Source organism: Salvelinus namaycush, unplaced genomic scaffold (assembly GCF_016432855.1).
Source record: "Salvelinus namaycush isolate Seneca unplaced genomic scaffold, SaNama_1.0 Scaffold37, whole genome shotgun sequence".
In the NCBI taxonomy this organism is placed as follows: Eukaryota; Metazoa; Chordata; class Actinopteri; order Salmoniformes; family Salmonidae; genus Salvelinus; species Salvelinus namaycush.
This window is the reverse complement of record NW_024060674.1, coordinates 401150-422381: the sequence shown is the minus strand read 5'-3', so window position 1 is coordinate 422381 and position 21232 is coordinate 401150. Positions and strand designations below refer to the sequence as shown.

General features: G+C 44.2%; 1 protein-coding gene across 1 annotated transcript in view; it reads left to right on the top strand.

Moving 5' to 3' along the window:
* Positions 1–375: 375 nt before the first annotated feature.
* The window catches only part of LOC120040634 (uncharacterized protein C16orf52 homolog B), a 38185-nt gene continuing 17328 nt past the window's right edge, over positions 376–21232 (top strand). Inside the window, exon 1 of the mRNA XM_038985715.1 lies at positions 376–1428. Within this exon, the coding sequence (XP_038841643.1) occupies positions 1323–1428 (106 nt within the window). The 5' untranslated portion in view covers positions 376–1322. The remainder of the gene's footprint in view (positions 1429–21232) is intronic.

Here is a 21232-nt window from a genome sequence, read left to right as displayed (position 1 = left end):
AGTGACAGTGAGAATAAACTAAGGCATCTACAAATGCTTTTGTTGGCAAAAATGTGTCACAAAAAGGTAATCATACAAACATTTCAGATTGTCCCCCCCATCCCATCACTCCTATCTTGGGGACCACTTTTATCTGGTAGAATGGACACTTATTCAAACATGGGATAGGGAGCCTTTGAGTGTTAAAAGGAAAGGCGTTACTTCTTCCTCTGATGAGAATAATAAACGGTTTGATGAATGTCATGTCCTTCTAAATGAGTGGTCTCATCTACCCCCTCTGCATGGTCCCATCTGTCTGAAACGTCTCTCACGCCAACGATCTCGCGAGACGATAGCGAATGCCCCCTGTGTGTGTGCGTGTGTGTGTGAGAGAGACAGAGTGGGCTGTTGTGTCTGTGGAACGCACTGCGTGAGGGACGGTGTTCGTTTGATAGGGAGCCAAGCTAGTGGGCTAATCGGGGAAAGCATAATCACCACCTCTCCTAGCGGTTTTAATAATATCGTATTTCCATATAAAGATTATGCGAAAGCCGCCGACCCTGATCGAGCTGCCTTGGTTCCTACTTCGCTATGTCGGTAACAGAGCTTGCTAGCTAGCGGTCTATTTACACTACAGATGCTATTCCAGCAGCGGAGAAGAAGGGGGCATGAATAAGCAAGAGGGAGGATGGGTTCTCGTTTTCCTGACGGCTAGCTAGCCTTAGAGCTTCGCTGAAAACAAGGACATACTGAAGGCACAGCATTATTAGATTATTTAGTACCTCTGTCTGACGGAGTTTTGTTCGTAAAATGGTTTAAAGTACTTCTTCAAATGGGGGTTCGGCCGTCAAGCACCCTCTCTGGGTTGTTGTTCGGCACACGGAGTTCGAATGTGGGAAATAGCTAGCTAGGTGGCTAGCTATCCTGCTAGTCTCAATAACCAAATGCTGCTGCTGCTACCGTGCAGCTCCGAGCGAGAACACCAGCGACTGGAGACTTGGGCCCTGACGTTGCGCCAGCTCCTTTTGCTTTATCGGAGGAAGATTCATGTCGAAAAGATGGTAGTTTGAGATGTGATTTTTTTTCTCCGTTTTTGGCCATATGTAAGTCGAATGAAGGTGTGTTGATTTGCTGTTGCTGCCATCTCCAAATTAATAATGACAGGCTGAACCTCCAAACCAGTTGAATCTATTTTGAAGGGGGTGAGGTGGACCAATAACTATCTAACGGAAACAAATATTTAAAAACTATCTCTGAGGTCTAAACTCCTTGGTCTTACCTGGAACTCTAAGCCACGTCTTTCATATCTGCTAATTTAAAGCACACAGACTTGAGCTGCAAATATGGATAAATTAACAATTATATCAGGATGTCTGTTTCTGGCAGCGGATATCTTTGCAATCGCAAGCATTGCAAACCCCGACTGGATCAACACAGGCGAATCTGCAGGTAATTGGGGAATTATTGAACTCTTACCTTTGACATTGACCACTGTATTTTCCTTTTAATGTTACAGCTTCACTGATGGAATGATTCCCCTTTGCAGATTGTAGGGCTGGCTATACGTTATACATTCATTGAAGCCTTTACCTGCTGCTGCATTCATCATCCACAGAACAAAGATCCACCCTCTAGCAATGTTTACATTACATATCAGCAGGGGTATCTTGTTCCCTCTGCAACTCAGTCGTTTGTTCTATGTTCCTCTGTGATTTGAAACACTGGGCTACTAATCCAAAATAGGGATGCATAATGAACATATATAAATTATATCACATGTAGATATTATTTTAGGCCTATATAATATGTTATTGCTGATATATTGGGGGGGACACAGAAATAATTTGATATGTTGTATTCTCTACTACACTCTTTCCCATGTATTACGTAAGGGTAGTGTTGTAATGATTTCATATTAGCAAGACCAAGAAGCACTACTCACTAATTTCTTGGCGGCGGTTTTTTATTTAGTAGATAGAGCTGTCATCAGAGCAATTGGCCACGTCAATGACCACTTTGAGGTCAACCCTATGGGTCAATCGACAGACTTGATCAACTGTAACAAGTGTTGAATACAGGCTTCCTGCTGGCCTCCCGAATGCCAGTTGGTCTTTTTCTGTTGACAAGCCTCAAAACTTATCCACATGCCATTAATAGGCTGATGCTCTTCTTTGTACCCACCCCCACCCACGATGATGACGGCTTATAGTAGGAACTGGGTCAGGAAGGGTTCATGTACCAATGTGAAAGCAATGTAGCCTGTCAGCTGCTGCAGCAGAAGCAATTTGTTTTCATTGCCCTATTTTCTAAGAAGAAAAGGGATGGATGTTTTCAAAACACTGTTTCTGATGTGTGTTCACTGTCTTTATCTTTCAATTGGACAGTGTCCACACACACTCTCACTCAAATAAGCCTTCTATGACAATAACATTCATGTTTTGTCTTTAAAAACGACTTGACAATATTGACACCCTTACTGGAAATGAAGAGTAGCTAACTCATGTTCGACAGTAAATAACATTGTAATTACATGTAATTTGAAAGCATGCTGAGTTGCTTCAGTATGCCTACTCAGCAATGGCCTCAGTAACCTATTCCTGGTAGGCTGTGCCATCTGCCTCACTCCTGCTTTGTTGATAACAGTCACACCTGCAATTAGCCTACCACAGCAAAAGTGCTGGTAAGTGTAGGGTTGCATGCATTGCAAACCACCCATCTTAGTGTTTCCCCTTGGATTTTTGTTCAGCAGTGGTGGCAAGGGTAGCGTTAGGGCAGAGACATGCAAGCTGTTCCCATAGACTTCCAGTCGTTGAGCCAACGACTATCCATTTAAAAGCGAGTCTCAGACGATATTGATTATAAACAACACATTTTTTTGCAGTGGTGGCAACAATTAACAGTGGTGGGCCACCCCTGCTAAATGAATATAGGGAAAACAATGTCATAACCGATTCCAATTTAATAATGTTTTAATTCTGGACAATTTATTAGACTTTCCAAGGCGCAACTCAGGCTGCAATTGGCCGAAAGGTTTTGGTTTGGCTGCTGGTTTTAGTATAGCGGTGCAAACGACCATCCTCTCATATCTCCCACTGTTCTCACTTCCTCTCCCCAGTCTCCCCTGCTGTTTCTTTGATGATGATGGTGAGTCTTTTGTTGGGCTCTGTTTATGAGATGGAAAGACCGTTCTTAACATCCCGTCTCTGAAGGCTAGCACCAGGCTTAGCTTTTCTCACCCAGGGATTTACAGTCACAAAGCCTGCGTTTGGTGTCCTGTGCTTCTCATCATACCCTCCTGGTTTTGTGACAGGCTGCGGGTGTTAGGTGTTATCGGTCCAATTCATTATAGAAGTAACTCAATATAGAGACGAAAATTGCCAGCACATTGGCAGCCTTTTAATGGATCGCAGAACAAGTATTTTGGTCAGGGTTGGCCTTTGTGACGCATCATAAGAATTTCCCTCTGTCATCATGGTTTGATTGTGATGTGTTTGTAGACATAGTGGTTAGCCTAATTGCTCACCACAATGTGGGAGATAATTGTAGATCTTACACTCAACAAGCACATTAATGGAAGTGATAATGTTATTTGTTGAGCTGATTTATTTTTGGATGAAGGGAAAGCAAGCATACATGCTGTTTGTTTAGTCATTTTTTTTCTTCTTCTGTTCTCAATTTATACTGGCGTAATTTGCCTAACACACCCTCACTTCTTTAATGCCTGTACAAGTAACAAATAGACTATGCGCTATTTGCCCCTAAACAACATTGCTATAGGAGAAAGATTTTAACATAAAAAAAACAGTAACAAGCAAAGAGCTCTATCATCAGTCTTCAGCCTCTGCTTTTGATGAAGTCATCTGAATGTAATTTATGAGACTGAATGTATTATTGGTTGTAAAGACATTGTGTGACCAATGTGAATATTGCTTTAATCTTCATCTGTCAGTTTCAGTTTCTCTTAGCGTAGCACAAAGATGCAGACATGGCATTTAGCAAAGCATTAAATCATCCGCTATCCTTTATTTAACTAGGCAAGTCAGTTAAGAACAAATTCTTATTTACAATGACGGCCTACCCCGGCCAAACCTAGACGACGCTGGGCCAATTGGGCGCCGCCCTATGGGACTCCCAATGACGCCCGGATGAGATGCAGCCTGGATTCAAACCAGGGACCAGGGTGACACCTCCAGCACTGAGATGCAGTTCCTTAGACCGCTGCGCCACTTGGGAGCCCACTGTAGCCTTGCCAGCATCAGTAGAACATGAAGAGAGAGATTCCACCCTGTCAAACATTTACGTCTTCCATGGTAGAATCATATCTGTTCATCACTTAGTAATTAACCTGCCTTCTCTGAAGAGTAATCAAGTGACAAACAATTACAGAGATTGTTTGTCACCGAGTGGGGCAGCGGTCTAAGGCACTGCATCTCTAACACACAAAGGATGCATTTCAATAGCCTAAAGTGACCAACTCTGATGGTCTCCTCTACTCCATCTTTACTGAGTGCACTGGCTAGGTCAGGGCTTCCCAAACTAGGGGTTTTGAAAATGGGGTTGCGAGAGAAAATGTGCGCTTGCTTCATAGAACCAGGGTTATGTCATTAACCTAGATGCGGTTTTAATAAACAGAGTGGTTTATGTTGGGCCCTATGGTTTCCGTGATGCTGAAAACGCACACGGAATCGCGGAATTTGGTAATAAAAATTGAATCAACTGTAAAACATGGAAGATTGCAGAATTTTCCATAATTTGGCTGAAATTGAAAATGATTTCATAATTGTAAAATTACAGACGAGTAGGCCTAGATAAATAATTCAGTTTTCGATTGGGGTGATTTGGGGGGGGGGGGGGGGGTCTGTCGTGCGTGGGACCCTTACGTCACCTCACAACCTGGCTGTCACTTTGAGAAACATGTCAGAGGCCGTCTGAGATGGCCAAGTCGTGAGATGGCCAAGTCGTCCCTAACCCCTAAATTCAGAGCAGAGCAATAACCAAAGGACTATTATGAGTCAGGCGATAAGCTGTTCTGCAAATTATGTCAACATACTATTGATTGGACCCGTAAAAATACATGTGATGACCACTTAAAGTCTAAAGCCCATGTGAAGAACAAGGAAAAGCACCGTGTTAGCCAGAGCATGCCTGGCTCAAACAACCATTACTAGTGCAAGCTCATCAGCAGATTCAAGACGAGAATTTATTCAGGACTTTGTGGCTGTGTTCGCGCCGAGTCGGACATCCGCTTAGAAAAGCTAGGAAAGCTATGGCCGTTTCTAGTGTGAAGCACTGCAAACAAGAAGGAGCCTCTGCCAACTCACCTGCCTCGTGTGTTCGACCAACATATGACTGCCGTTCTACAGAAGATCCGTGGGAAGAAGTTTGTGGTGGTTGTTGATGAGACAACAGATGCAAGGGATTGCAGCGTTCTAAACATCGTCATTGGTGAGTTAACTTAACAGCCTATTAATAAAGCGTTGCAATAGCCTACATTTACATTCTGCAATGTGAATTGTCCGCATGCAAATTGTGATATTCCAAACGACGAGCTTTCGTGGTGAAATATAGCAATGCATAATGTCAGCAGCTGTCTGCCTCTTCATCTAGCTAACTATCGCTGAATCTATATTGTGTTTAAACTTGAAATTTAAATAACACTTATTTTGTCACAATATTATTTTAGGTTAAAACAAAGTTTTTCCTTATCTTTCATTGCAGGTGTTGAAAACCAGTACTTTCTGGTGGATGACATTTTCATGGACAGAAGCAACTACTCCACGTTTTCCCAGCTGTACTAGCCTCCCTCCACAGCAACCATCTGGACCTGAATGGACAGATGCAACTACTCCACGTTTTCCCAGCTGTACTAGCCTCCCTCCACAGCAACCATCTGAACCTGAATGGACAGATGCAACTACTCCACGTTTTCCCAGCTGTACTAGCCTCCCTCCACAGCAACCATCTGAACCTGAATGGACAGATGCAACTACTCCACGTTTTCCCAGCTGTACTAGCCTCCCTCCACAGCAACCATCTGGACCTGAATGATGCCTGGGCAGTGGTCACAGATAATGCCTCCTACTGCCTGAAGGCATACAAGGAGGTTCTGAAAGGAGTGATGCCCAACAGTGTCCATGTAACCTGTCTCTGCCATGTCATCAATCTGGAGGGTGAAACCTGGCAGCACTACAAATACTTCTCTGAAGTTGCATCACTTGGGACATGGATGAGATCTGTCTTCTTCAAGAAGCCTGCCAGAAATAGAAGATGGGTGAGCTTCCTCATTATGAAGGAGTTTGTGCAGGCCAAGGCTCCTCCTGGAGCAGTGAGCTCCAGATGGAATAGCTCATTTGAGGCAGTGAAGTAACATGCAGAGCATGTTCATCTGTACAGAGAGTTTTTGTTGGCAGAAAAGTCATCATCCCAAGCAGTCACAAACATCCTCAGCTAGCTGGAAACAGAGAAGGTTGCTGCATTGTTGCCTAGATTCTTGCATACATTTTTGTCATTTATAATGAAACACTTAGTAGAACTCTGTATTGAAGCACTTGCCATGATAAAAAATTGTGAAATGTTGTGTTGCATCATTACAAATGTACTGTTTCCCTGTACTATGCCCAAAAGCCGTTAGAACCGAGTGGACAAGACCAGGCACTAAATCAGACTGGGAAAAGAACATCATCAATGATGATGTCCTTTTCTACACAGAAGATCATCCAACATTATTGCCTGATGAACTTCTGAACTTCCCAATACCTTTGATGCATTTCAGTCACTTCATACTGTCATAGTCCAAACAAAAAAATTAAATAATGGCAGTTGATTACATAACTTTATTTTTTTTACATCGCGGGGTCGCAATTATTATTATTTTTATATCAAAATGGGGTCACGGCCCAAAGACTTTTGGGAACCTCGCAAGGTTAAAGCCATATGGATAGACAGCCATCCAGGAATTCACCTGTTCGGTACAGGTGGAGGATAGGAGACGAGGAGAGGAAGCCACTTTAGACTATTGAGCTACACCCACTGTATGTTTTATTTTATTTAACCTTAATTTAACTAGGCAGGTCAGTTAAGAACAAATTCTTATTTACAATGATGGCCTACCTTGGCCAAACCCAGACAATGCTGGGCCAATTGTGCGCCGCCCTATGGGACTCCCAATCACGGCCGGTTGTGATACAGCCTGGAATCAAACCAGGGTCTGTAGTGACGCCTCCAGCACTGCCCACACACATTCCTCATCGTGGGGGATTATGGATCGGGGTGAAATGTCACCCAGACACAATCATAGTGGAATTTGCCCCTATGCTCAGATCTAGGATCAGCGTTAAACCTGAACCATTACTATATAATAACAAAAAGCAAACCTGATTTGGGATCAGTGGCGGAGGACCTCATGGTGGTCAAAGTGTAGAGAAACAGAAATGCCACCCAGGCCAATTAGTAGGGACGCATGAAGATGTTGCCCACCGACACTGATCATAGGTCAGATTTTTGTAACCTCTTAATTAACTGATGTAGGTACAGCTAACTTATCTGTGTTAGCGTTAATGGAACCAGGATTTTGATTTTGAGCTCCTCATTGACTCTTAGGGAGGTGCCCTTATTATGGTGCCTTGATTTCCTACAGGAGAGCTCGGCAGCTCTAAACACCCCTGTAATTGGAACCTTGAGTCAGATACCTTGAGCGTGTAATATACAGAAGAAGGGTTGAGTCTCCTCACTCAACACAATGCCACAGCTGTGTTTCCTAAATGGGTTACTGTACACCTGTCTTTGGTCACGGCTAAAGATCATTCTAATGAAGGAGATAACATTATTGATTTGTAGTTGAACAAGACCAATTGTAAAGCCTGGAAGTGAGGAAGTCATAAGTAGAGCCTGGAGTTTCTCCAACCCTGACTACGTGACCTGACTAGGAACAACTCCTGGCCCAGGGCAACACAGAGACGTTTGGGGACCACGACAACCACTGGCACAAAAGGAGGAGAAATGTTGGCTCTCCAGCTGAAAAGACCCTGTCCTCACCTCTGTGTGACGTTCCCAGGCAATCACAGTAAACTTAATTTCCTGCCTGGGCTTCTACACAAAGCCCATTATTACTGGCAATGTCAGTGTCACGGAGACAACTGTGAATCTGCCCGCAGCACTCTGCCCTCCTGTAGATCCTGTTGTCTTCAGAGTGTCTCTGTCACCATCTGAATGAAAATAGATGCACACACAGTGAGATTAAAAAGGGTCACGGTTCAGATATTAAAAAGGGTCACGGTTCAGTATTTAATGTTATTTTGTTTTCTTGACTGATTAGCAAATGCGATATGCCATCTCTCACCATGTTATCCTACAACTAGACTTGATGATGAGATCCTCGCGTCACCTTCCAGCTGTCAGACATACAGTGGGGAGAATTTGATACACTGACAATTTTGCAGGTTTTCCTACTTACAAAGCATGTAGAGGTCTGTAATTGTTATCATAGGTACACTTCAACTGTGAGAGACGGAATCTAAAACAAAATTCCAGAAAATCACATTGTATGATTTTTAAGTAATTCATTTGCATTTTATTGCATGACATAAGTATTTGATACATCAGAAAAGCAGAACTTAATATTTGGTACAGAAACCTTTGTTTGCAATTACAGAGATCATATGTTTCCTGTAGTTCTTGACCAGGTTTGCACACACTGCAGCAGGGATTTTGGCCCACTGCTCCATACAGACCTTCTCCAGATCCTTCAGGTTTCGGGGCTGTCGCTAGGCAATACGGACTTTCAGCTCCCTCCAAAGATTCTCTATTGGGTTCAGGTCTGGAGACTGGCTAGGCCACTCCAGGACCTTGAGATGCTTCTTACGGAGTCACTCCTTAGTTGCCCTGGCTGTGTGTTTCGGGTTGTTGTCATGCTGGAAGACCCAGCCACGACCCATCTTCAATGCTCTTACTGAGGGAAGGAGGTTGTTGGCCAAGATCTCGCGATACATGGCCCCATCCATCCTCCCCTCAATACGGTGCAGTCGTCCTGTCCCCTTTGCAGAAAAGCATCCCCAAAGAATGATGTTTCCACCTCCATGCTTCACGGTTGGGATGGTGTTCTTGGGGTTGTACTCATCCTTCTTCTTCCTCCAAACACGGCGAGTGGAGTTTAGACCAAAAAGCTCTATTTTTGTCTCATCAGACCACATGACCTTCTCCCATTCCTCCTCTGGATCATCCAGATGGTCATTGGCAAACTTCAGACGGGCCTGGACATGCGCTGGCTTGAGCAGGGGGACCTTGCGTGCGCTGCAGGATTTTAATCCATGACGGCGTAGTGTGTTACTAATGGTTTTCTTTGAGACTGTGGTCCCAGCTCTCTTCAGGTCATTGACCAGGTCCTGCCGTGTAGTTCTGGGCTAATCCCTCACCATCCTCATGATCATTGATGCCCCACGAGGTGAGATCTTGCATGGAGCCCCAGACCGAGGGTGATTGACCGTCATCTTGAACTTCTTCCATTTTCTAATAATTGCGCCAACAGTTGTTGCCTTCTCACCAAGCTGCTTGCCTATTGTCCTGTAGCCCATCCCAGCCTTGTGCAGGTCTATAATTTTATCCCTGATGTCCTTACACAGCTCTCTGGTCTTGGCCATTGTGGAGAGGTTGGAGTCTGTTTGATTGAGTGTGTGGACAGGTGTCTTTTATACAGGTAACAAGTTCAAACAGGTGCAGTTAATACAGGTAACGAATGGAGAACAGGAGGGCTTCTTAAAGAAAAACTAGCTAGGTCTGTGAGAGCCGGAATTCTTACTGGTTGGTAGGTGATCAAATACTTATGTCATGCAATAAAATGCTAATTAATTACTAAAACATCATACAATGTGATTTTCTGGAATTTTGTTTTAGATTCCGTCTCTCACAGTTGAAGTGTACCTATGATAACAATTACAGACCTCTACATGCTTTTTAAGTAGGAAAACATGCAAAATCGGCAGTGTATCAAATACTTGTTCTCCCCACTGTAAGTAGGACTATCATTTCTTGCAGGAAGCATATTGTGTCTTCTATAGATTTCTATCCAAGACAAAAAGCGTGGTCAACTTGATGATCATTTCAGCACCGTTTTGATTGGGACAGCACCATCACGCTTTGAAACAAGCATGGGGGCATTATCTGAATATCTGTTTAGAAATTATAGATTGCTATTATTTTTCTTTCGGTATCATGAGGAAGATACTCCAAATGTAACAGCCTACGCCTGCTCCCTAACAAAGCGGAGCCAGGGTAGGAAAAAAAGATAAAGGGTGCAAAGGTTCATCCAGGTCAAATGTGAGATTTCTTTACATGATCGGAAAGAGCAGATTCTAATGTTTTCTAAAGCACATACAGGGCCTTCAGAAAGTATTCACACCCGTTGACTTTTTCCACATTTTGTTGTGTTACAGCCTGAATTTGAAATAGATTACATTTAGATTTTGTGTCAGTGGCCTACTGTCACGACTTCCGCGGAAGTCGGTCCCTCTCCTTGTTCGGGCGGCGTTCGGCGGTCGACGTCACCGGCCTTCTAGCCATCGCCGATCCACTTTTCATTTTCCATTTGTTCTGTCTTTGTTTTACACACCTGGTTTCAATTCCCCAATTACATGTTCATTATTTAACCCTCTGTTTTCCCCATGGTTTTTGTGCGTGATTGTTTTATGTATGTTCGGCCCGTTATTGTGGGCTCGGTATTACGACATGTTATTGGAATATTTGAGTAAAGTTACTTGTGTTAGGGCCTCCCGGGTGGCGCAGTGGTCTAGGGCTAGCTGTGCCACCAGAAACTCTGGGTTCGCGCCCAGGCTCAGGTCCATGGGGCGACGCACAATTGGCCTAGCGTCGTCCGGGTTAGGGAGGGTTTGGCCGGTAGGGATATCCTTGTCTCATCGCGCACTAGCGACTCCTGTGGCGGGCCGGGCGCAGTGCGCGCTAACCAAGGTCGCCAGGTGCACAGTGTTTCCTCCGACACATTGGTGCGGCTGGCTTCCGGGTTGGATGCGCGCTGTGTTAAGAAGCAGTGCGGCTTGGTTGGGTTGTGTTTCGGAGGACGCATGGCTTTCAACCTTCGTCTCTCCCGAGCCCGTACGGGAGTTGTAGCGATGAGACAAGATAGTAACTACTAACAATTCGATACCACGAAATTGGGGAGAAAAGGGGATAAAATTCAACAAAAATAAATAAATAAAAATTTACTTGTGTTACTCATCTCTGCTGTCCTGCGCCTGACTCCTCTGCACCAGCTACACCCAGACCACTACACCTACACACAATACTCCATAATGTCAAAGTGGAATTATGTTTTTAGAAATTGACAATTTAATTAAAAATGAAAAGCTGAAATGTCTTGATTCAATAAGTATTTAACCCCTTTGTTATGGCAAGCCTAAATAAGTTCAAAAACATTTGCTTGATTCACAAGTTGCATGGACTCACTCTGTGTGCAATAACAGTGCTTAACAGGATTTTTAAATGACCTCATCTCTGTACCCCACATGTACAATTGTCTGTAAGATCCCTCAGTCGAACAGTGAATTTTAAACACAGATTCAACTATAAAGACCAGTGAGGTTTTCCAGTGCCTTGCACAGAAGGGCACCGATTGGTAGATAGGTAAAAAATATATATTGAATATCCCTTTGAGCATGGTGAAGTTATGAAATACACTTTGGATGGTGTATCAATACACACTACAAAGATACACACGTCCTCCCTAACTCTGGTGCCAGAGAGGAAGGAAACCTCTCAGGGAATGTACCATGAGGCCAATGGTGACTTTAAAAGAGTTACAGAGGTTTTTGGGGGTCTGTGATAGGAGAAAACTGAGGATGGATCAACAACATTGTAGTTACTCCACAATACTGACCTAAATGACAGATTGAAAAGAAGGAAGCCTGTACAGAATACAAATATTCCAAAATATCCATCCTGTTTGCACTAAGGCACTAAAGTAAAACTGCCAAAAATGTGGCAAAGAAATGTACTTTATGTTCTGAATACAAAGTGTTATGTTTGGGGCAAATCTAACACAACACGTCACTGAGTACCACTCTTTGTATTTTCAAGCATGGTGGTGGCTGCATCATGTTATGGGTATGCTTGTCGTTGTCAAAAACTAGGGATTTTTTTGGGATAAAAATAAATGGAATAGAGCTAAGCACAGGCAAAATCCTAGAGTAAAACCTGGTTGTCTGCTTTCCAACAGACACTAGGAGACAAATATATATTTCAGTAGGACTGTAACTTAAAACACAAGGCCAAATATACACAAGTTGCTTATCAAGATGACATTTAATGTTCCTGAGTGGCCTGGTTTACAGTTTTGACTTAAATCAGCTTAAATCTATGGCAAGACTTGAAAATGGCTGTCTAGCAATGATCATCAACCAACTTGACAGCTTGATGAATTTTAAAAAGAATGTGCAAATACTGTACAATCCAGGTATGCAAAGGTCTTATAGACTTACCCAGAAAGACTCACAGCTGTAATCGCTTCCAAAGTTGATTCTATCATGCATTTACTCGGGTGTGAATACTTACCTAAATTATATATTGTTATATTTCATTTTCAATACATTTGCAGAAATGTCTAAAAACATGTTTTCACTTTGACATTATGGGGTATTTTGTATAGATGGGTGAGATATTTTTTGTGATCCATTTTGAATTCAGGCTGTAACACAACAATGTAGAATAAGTCAATGGGTATGAATACTTTCTGAAGGCACTGTACAGGCACCTACAAACACTCATGCGCAATACAATTTGTTTTGTTAGATGACAGCTATTTTATTAAAATATATGCCCACACACATCTGCACACCCCTACTCTCACTCATCACCTGTGCCGGCATGCGCTAGGGATATACATGTAAAAGGCTTGCCGGCAAGAATGTGGTAAAGATGGGCCTATTTGAAAGGGGGTCATGTAAACATTGCAAAACAATTACATGCAACATACTGTAAATCCTATGTGAAAGGGATATTAGTGAAGCTAAAGTGAAACAGTTTACTCTATACTCCTGCCCAAGTCCTTTTCTCATAGGCAAGATTTGAGTGCTACTTTTGGTGATACGAACACACAACACATATTGATAAGACAACAGATTTGAACATTTTTCAGATTCTCTGTATTTTCACACTGCTTAGAGATTCTAAGAGGCATAAAGACATTAGATTAACACCTCCGTTCCACAAATCCATGCCTGTAACCGAGGGGTACAACATCACCCTGAAGACACAGTGGAGGAGAAGCTTTGACATGAGCTATGAGAGAGAACAAAGTCCACCATAGAAGAAGACCACAAGGTGATAGTCGTGATAATTTCAGAAAAGAGAACAGCCAGCAAGGCCGTCATGGTGTGTATAAATTCTGTGTTTGTGTATGTGTGTTACAGCTGCGAAGGGAGAAAATGATTTACCTCTCTTATCTCTCTCACGCTCTGTCTCTCACACTCTCCCTCTTCTGTTCTATTCATCGGTGTGTTGACATGGACGGCTGATTGTCTCTCTCAGTGATAGGTCGTGTCGGTGGCTGTTTTTAGAGTGATTTCTGGTCTACTTCTAAATGGCAAAGCCAGCAAGCGGTGCCAAGCCCTCCCACTGCTGTGAAAATGTTCTGATCGTTGGACAAAACAACCTTTGCGCTGAGGTACAATTGAGGAAATTGTTTTTGTTGTTGTTTAAACAAAGCCGTGCCATCGAAAATGTGATATTTAAAAGCGTACATCTGGAAATAGCTCTTAATTTGGCCTCGTCCTTGTACAGCCAAAGCATCCCTGTTGCTTCCTTGCGTGCTATTGGGGCATAAGGTTTGGATAACTGTCTTGGTTAGCCTTGTTTTAGTAGAGCAAGCACAGTTACAGTAGGCTGTATGTGTGAATGTAGCAAGTTAATATTGATCATTAACCCTTACTTTACCAGATATGTTAACTGAGAACACATTTTCAACACCCTGTCCAGGGAAGAATTGCAGGGGAGTGTAGAGAGATTGAATGAGCCAGTTGAAGGTGGCCATGCTAGTATCAACAGCCAAGTTGGGACACTGCCACAGTAACATCACCTGTTTCTCTGTACCAGCTGTACCAGAGAGCAGAATCCTCCTCCACCATCTTTGTCTGCACTGACTGGGCGGCATCCTGTTTTAGTACATGGTCAGGGCATGAGGGACTAGGGGGAGAAAGAAGTGCTTGGCTGTTGAAAAGTATACTACCAGCTTCCTGCCCCTTCCCTTAACAAGCGCTTTTATGTTGTTGTGTTAAGTAAAACTGTGTGTGTAAGCGTCTGTCCTTTTGTCATGGAACGAATATGGAGAAACTTGTCTTCTGTAAACGTTGTTTGGAAAACTTATGCAGTGGTAACTAACTTCAGACCTGAGCTATGTGTTTTCCTACCTTTGAAGTCCACCTTTGAAGACTATATGTAGTGTTTGTTTGTGTACGGATATTGAATATGCAAGCCAGTTTGTGTGTGTGTTTGTATACGTCTCTGGAATGAATGTGTGTATGTATGCGTGTCTTTACCTGTGTGTGTGTGGCTATGTAGTCTGAATTTGTGGGTGTGTGTAGTCTACTTGCGTTTGTGTGTGTGGGGATAGTCAACACTACAGTCTACCTTCCCCTGCAGCCTGGTGATGTAAGTACAAGAACGACCGGGCTGTTAAAACCTGCAGTGGCTGCCTGCCACCTCCACCTCCATACTTCCACCCAGCAGAGTTTAGAGGCCTCCTGCTCCACTCATCCCTCCAGTGCTGCCTGCTGTCTTGCTAACAGTAGCTAACACCTCTGCACCTACACTAATGACAGCATCGCCATGCTCTCCCATGCTCAGGACCAACTCACACAGCCCTCATTTCCTCTCATTTAGACAGACTGGGCGAGAAGCAGTAATCTAATGGAGATAGAGAGAGGGGGTGAGAAACAGTGATCTCACTCAAAGAAGAGTGAATACGGATGGAGGGAAAGAAGGAAGGAACATAGAGAGAGAGAAGCTGTGATAAACAGTGAGACGTCAGGATGGAGAGAATACAGAGTGAGGGGACGGGGATCAGTAGAACACATGCAGGGACACAGAGATGGGCAGAGAGAAACAGATTTGAGCTGTGTGAATACAGAGAGAATAGAGGGGAGGCACATGGGAGACGGTTAGCTAGAGACACGGGGATCCATGGAGATTAGAACTGTTAATAATGTTTTTATGGGGACTGTCAGTATCTGTGTGAAGAGGCTTTATTATTGTGTGGGACAGTGTATGATTGTCTGTGTGTTACTGGTTGTTGTGCTCTGTGTGTATATCTGGATGTCTGTCTCTACACAGCAGCAGCAGCAGTGGTGGGTCTTGCTGTACTCTTCACCAGCTCTGCTCTGCGGTGGGCTGGGGGGAAATGAGGCGTCGCTCCGTTGCTCACACTTTTCATTTTAGATTCCAGCTTTATTTATCCAGATGTGTAGTCTCACGGAGTGTGTGTGTGTGTGTGTGTGTGTGTGTGTGTGTGTGTGTGTGTGTATGTGTACATTTCTGTAATTTGTGTCAGAGTACCATGTTTTTGCATGGCGTGTGTGTGTCGTGTCCAGTGGTGTGTGTGCCATGCCGTGCCTGCCTGTTGTAAGGCAGGAATTCCACTGAGAGCTAGTGAATCAGCAGGAGGCTGGAGGATCCAGGGGGAAATGGCCATAAAACAAGACTATTAGTGCTATCAGAGCCCGCTGATGTTCCACACACTCACACACACACTTCCCGTCCTCAGACAGGTTCAAGGTTACAGTACCCAGGCAGGAATATGTGGCCTACTTCCCTTCAGAAATAGGCTCTTGGGTAAGCTCTAGTGCTCTGGTGGGCGTTCCAGGTGCCATTTTAGTCTGCCTTGCTCTGACCTCCTTTCTTTAGTCTAAAGGCTGAGTAGTTCCAACGTCTTCCGGTTGACAGAAGAACACGTTGGCCCCAGTGCAGACTGCACAAGGTAATAATGGCCTTCTAGAATGTTGTCATTCTTGGATGTAGCCTATTTTAGAATATCCAGGGCTAGAATTCTAGAATATGTTGATTATATAATCTCAAAAATGTTCTCTATTGTTCTAGCACATGAAAGCATTCTCCAGCAGAGGAGCATTAGGCCTACATAGTGTTTGTACGTGTGGTTAGGGAAGGGTTGAGGCTGTGTTTGCTTGTTATTGTAGAGGCGGTGTTGTGCTGGCCTGCTAGCTGTTATAAAGGGGACAGGATTTCCTCTGGACTGATGGCCAGTGGACTGTTTGGCTCGCTGTGGGATACCAGAGGAGAGGAGACCCGCCCTGCCCCAGTGCAAGAGGAGATCTGTCTTTCAACATCTCCACCATTGGACCACCAATATGTATTGTATCATCTTTTCCACCATGTTTTTCCAAGTTGTTGTAAAATCGAATTATTGTCGATAGCCTACCTGGTAAGATTATGGTGAAGGTGGTGGTAAAACCCACTCTTCATAACCGAGCCCACCTTTCATGAAAAAGACTACAGGTTCCTACCACCTAAACCGTTCATGCATAATATGATACCGTTTTGCTTACTCAGGTAGAAATCTCCATGAAGACGAACACACACTCATTTAGTGTCTCTCCTATGTTTCTCAGTGGTCTGATCTGTGTGTGTGTGTGTGTGTGTGTGTGTGTGTGTGTGTGTGTGTGTGTGTGTGTGTGTGTGTGTGTGTGTGAACTACGTGTTGCTGCCTACGTAACTGTACAAGTGCATGTGTGTGTGCTCATGAGCTAGTCTATCTCTGGCAGACGTCATCATGGCTCAGTCCAGAGGCTATAAATCCTCTGTGTGTGTCTGATCAGTGATAGATGGCTCCAGTAGGCTCTCCGCCATAGGCTAGATATTATCTCCTCTCGTCCGTGTTCCAGACCAACAGATGTGCATACTTACTGACTGACTTCAAGATCAGGGAAGAAACTCAACTGGAGAGAGAGAGGGAGAGAAAGAAGCCTCTTCAGTTTGAAGTGAGAGAAAGTTAAGTAGGAAAAGAGGAGGAGAGAGGACAGGAAGGTGTGTGTGTGGTAGATAAATCAAAGGGAGAAATACTGTACTATGTCTGATGGGAGAAGTGAGATGAAATATATAGTAGCGATGCAAACTGCTGTCACGTTAGCTAGCAGCATTTGAGACTTTTTCAAAGCCTCTGCTTCTTAATGAACTGACACATTATACAGGGAATGCTGAGGTGTCAAGACAAACATCCGGATGCAGTGTGTGCCTGCCAGTGGATAACGATTTATATCTGCTGCTGTGTGTACGTGCACCTGTGTGTGAGAAGAACCATTACAATCGGTTGCAGTGTGTGTGTGGGAGACGTCCATGCATGTGTGTTCTTGTGTGTGTTACAGAGCAACAGCCTCAGCCTCCTCTGACATAATTGGGCCCTGTAGGCTGCAGAGAGGAGCTCCTTGCAGGCATTGATTCACAGACAGATTAAAGGGGGGGAATTCCACAGTAACGGAATTAAACTTTGTCTCAGTCTTTTCACTTTAAAATGTATGCCAAACAAAAACCATTGATTTTCAAAGTTTAACAAACAATAGAGCTCTATGCACAAGGACTACTTTTAACAATTTCCACTTTTTTTTTTACAAAAACGAATTTAATGTTAGAACTGTGCAGATGGAAACTTTGGTAACGGAATTACTGTAAAATCTCCCTCAGGTTTTTATGTGACCACGTTTTCCAAAACCGGTTAAATATACGCTCAGATTTAAAGATACACTATGCAGAACTTGTAACACCATTTCCTGGTTGCAAAAAGTCTAATAGTTCGCCTAATTTCAGTTTGTGACAAAACAAGCAAGTATAGTGTAGAGAATCATTGTACCATCTAAATCGCTGTGAAATATATTTTCCATAACAGAATATATAGTACACTGCTCAAAAAAATAAAGGGAACACTTAAACAACACAATGTAACTCCAAGTCAATCACACTTATGTGAAATCAAACTGTCCACTTAGGAAGCAACACTGATTGACAATAAATTTCACATGCTGTTGTGCAAATGGAATAGACAACAGGTGGAAATTATAGGCAATTAGCAAGACACCCCCTATAAAGGAGTGATTCTGCAGGTGGTGACCACAGACCACTTCTCAGTTCCTATGCTTCCTGGCTAATGTTTTGGTCACTTTTGAATGCTGGCGGTGCTTTCACTCTAGTGGTAGCATGAGACGGAGTCTACAACCCACACAAGTGGCTCAGGTAGTGCAGTTCATCCAGGATGGCACATCAATGCGAGCTGTGGCAAAAAGGTTTGCTGTGTCTGTCAGCGTAGTGTCCAGAGCATGGAGGCGCTACCAGGAGACAGGCCAGTACATCAGGAGACGTGGAGGAGGCCGTAGGAGGGCAACAACCCAGCAGCAGGACCGCTACCTCCGCCTTTGTGCAAGGAGGAGCAGGTGGAGCACTGCCAGAGCCCTGCAAAATGACCTCCAGCAGGCCACAAATGTGCATGTGTCTGCTCAAACGGTCAGAAAAAGACTCCATGAGGGTGGTATGAGGGCCCGACGTCCACAGGTGGGGGTTGTGCTTACAGCCCAACACCGTGCAGGACGTTTGGCATTTGCCAGAGAACACCAAGATTGGCAAATTCGCCACTGGCGCCCTGTGCTCTTCACAGATGAAAGCAGGTTCACACTGAGCACATGTGACAGACGTGACAGAGTCTGGAGACGCCGTGGAGAACGTTCTGCTGCCTGCAACATCCTCCAGCATGACCGGTTTGGCGGTGGGTCAGTCATGGTGTGGGGTGGCATTTCTTTGTAGCGCCGCACAGCCCTCCATGTGCTCGCCAGAGGTAGCCTGACTGCCATTAGGTACCGAGATGAGATCCTCAGACCCCTTGTGAGACCATATGCTGACACATGCACATTTGTGGCCTGCTGGAGATCATTTTGCAGGGCTCTGGCAGTGCACCTCCTTGCACAAAGGCGGAGGTAGCGGTCCTGCTGCTGGGTTGTTGCCCTCCTACGGCCTCCTCCACGTCTCCTGATGTACTGGCCTGTCTCCTGGTAGCGCCTCCATGCTCTGGACACTACGCTGACAGACACAGCAAACCTTTTTGCCACAGCTCGCATTGATGTGCCATCCTGGATGAACTGCACTACCTGAGCCACTTGTGTGGGTTGTAGACTCCGTCTCATGCTACCACTAGAGTGAAAGCACCGCCAGCATTCAAAAGTGACCAAAACATCAGCCAGGAAGCATAGGAACTGAGAAGTGGTCTGTGGTCACCACCTGCAGAATCACTCCTTTATTGGGGGTGTCTTGCTAATTGCCTATAATTTCCACCTTTTGTCTATTCCATTTGCACAACAGCATGTGAAATTTATTGTCAATCAGTGTTGCTTCCTAAGTGGACAGTTTGATTTCACAGAAGTGTGATTGACTTGGAGTTACATTGTGTTGTTTAAGTGTTCCCTTTATTTTTTTGAGCAGTGTATTTTCATCTGTTTAAAGCTGGTGTACAAACCCAAAAGTAAAATACACATGTAGAAGCATAGAAATAGTGCTCATAGAACAAATATACAGCTTCTTAGACTTGCTTTCAATGTGAATGGCCGATCTATAACTCACATTTCTATGTGAATTTGGTCGGGTCGCCCAAAAAGTTACATATTGCAGCAATAAGATTCAAAGATGTCTGCAGAAAGAATGGGGTGTCAGTTATGGCAACTTGAGTTTAACAAAAATCCATTTTGGTTATTGAACTACAGTAAGTGAAGTGGAATTACGGTAACGGTAATGGGTCCCTGATCTATACTACACAGAAATGCGTAATTATGGGTATGAATATCATTCTCCTCATGTTTTACAAGTTTGGACATCGCAGCACAGATGACTGGAGTTCTGTACAGCGCAGTAGAATACAGTATAGTTCAGTACAGGGCAATATACTGTACTATACGCTTCTTTTATTTATTGTCCTCTACTATATTGTACTGTACTATTGTATTGGACTGTACTATACTATGCTCTACTCACTGTGCTGTACTGTACTCAGTACCAGAGGTTGGAACCAAAATTATTTTACAATCGTTTCGTTCTGAACAGAACCATTATTGTTTTCATTCCGTTCCACTGTTCCGACCAGCAAAATACAGTTCTGAACCGGTTCGAACCAAAAAAAGTAACGGTTTATAGGTGCCTTTCTGTTCCTTTTTAAACTTCTGAAATCAGTGCAGATAGAGCAGCTTGTGGTGGAGCGGGCAAAATATTTACATGCACTGGACAGATGAGTGTAGGGCGCGAGATGTGACTGACATTTTGCAGTGGGGAGAGAGAGATAGGGTTGAGGAGGCTTGGCTTGAAGCGCTGGGAATCTTGTTATGACATGCATTATCTGAATTAGGCTCACAGAATTATACCTATGGAGGAGCGGCTTCTATAAAGGAACTTTGAATGTCTTTGAACGTCATAGTTGGCTTAATGTTGGACATGCTAGCTAGCTAACACGTTTGTGTGTGCAGAGCAGCACCGGAATTAAAACAAAAACACATCAGCCTCCCGAGTGGCGCAGTGGTCTAAGGCACTGCATCGCAGCCGGCCTCAACCGGGAGGCCCATGGGGCGGCGCACAATTGGCCCAGCGGCGTCCGGGTTAGGGAGGGTTTGGCCGGCAGGGATATCCTTGTCTCATCGCGCACTAGCGACTCCTGTGGCGGGCCGGGCGCAGTGCATGCTGACACAGTCGCCAGGTGTACGGTGTTTCCTCCGACACATTGGTGCGGCTGGCTTCCGGGTTGGATGGGCATTGTGTCAAGAAGCAGTGCGGCTTGGTTGGGTTGTCTTTCGGAGGACGCATGGCTCTCGACCTTCGCTTCTCCAGAGTCCGTACGGGAGTTGCAGCGATGAGACAAGACTGTAACTACTACCAATTTGATACCACAAAATTGGGGAGAAAAAAGGGATGAAAAAAAAACACATCTTACCTTTTTGTAGTTAATAAATCCAATGTGAAACGTTCTAACTATAGTATCCTTAACTAGCATTGAAAAGGTCAATTAATTATTCTCTAATTAAGATCTCTCCCTAATTTCTGAATCACGCTTGTAACGTCAGAGGGGGAGGAGTCTACACATGCACACTCCCTGGCAAATATTTCCAGGTGGCTGGCCGGCAGACACTGGAAGAAGTTGATTAGCGACATGGTGAGGGCGTTGCATAGGAACTTCGTTGTGTTTTCTGGGGGGACTGGAAAAAAATGTCCGGAACAT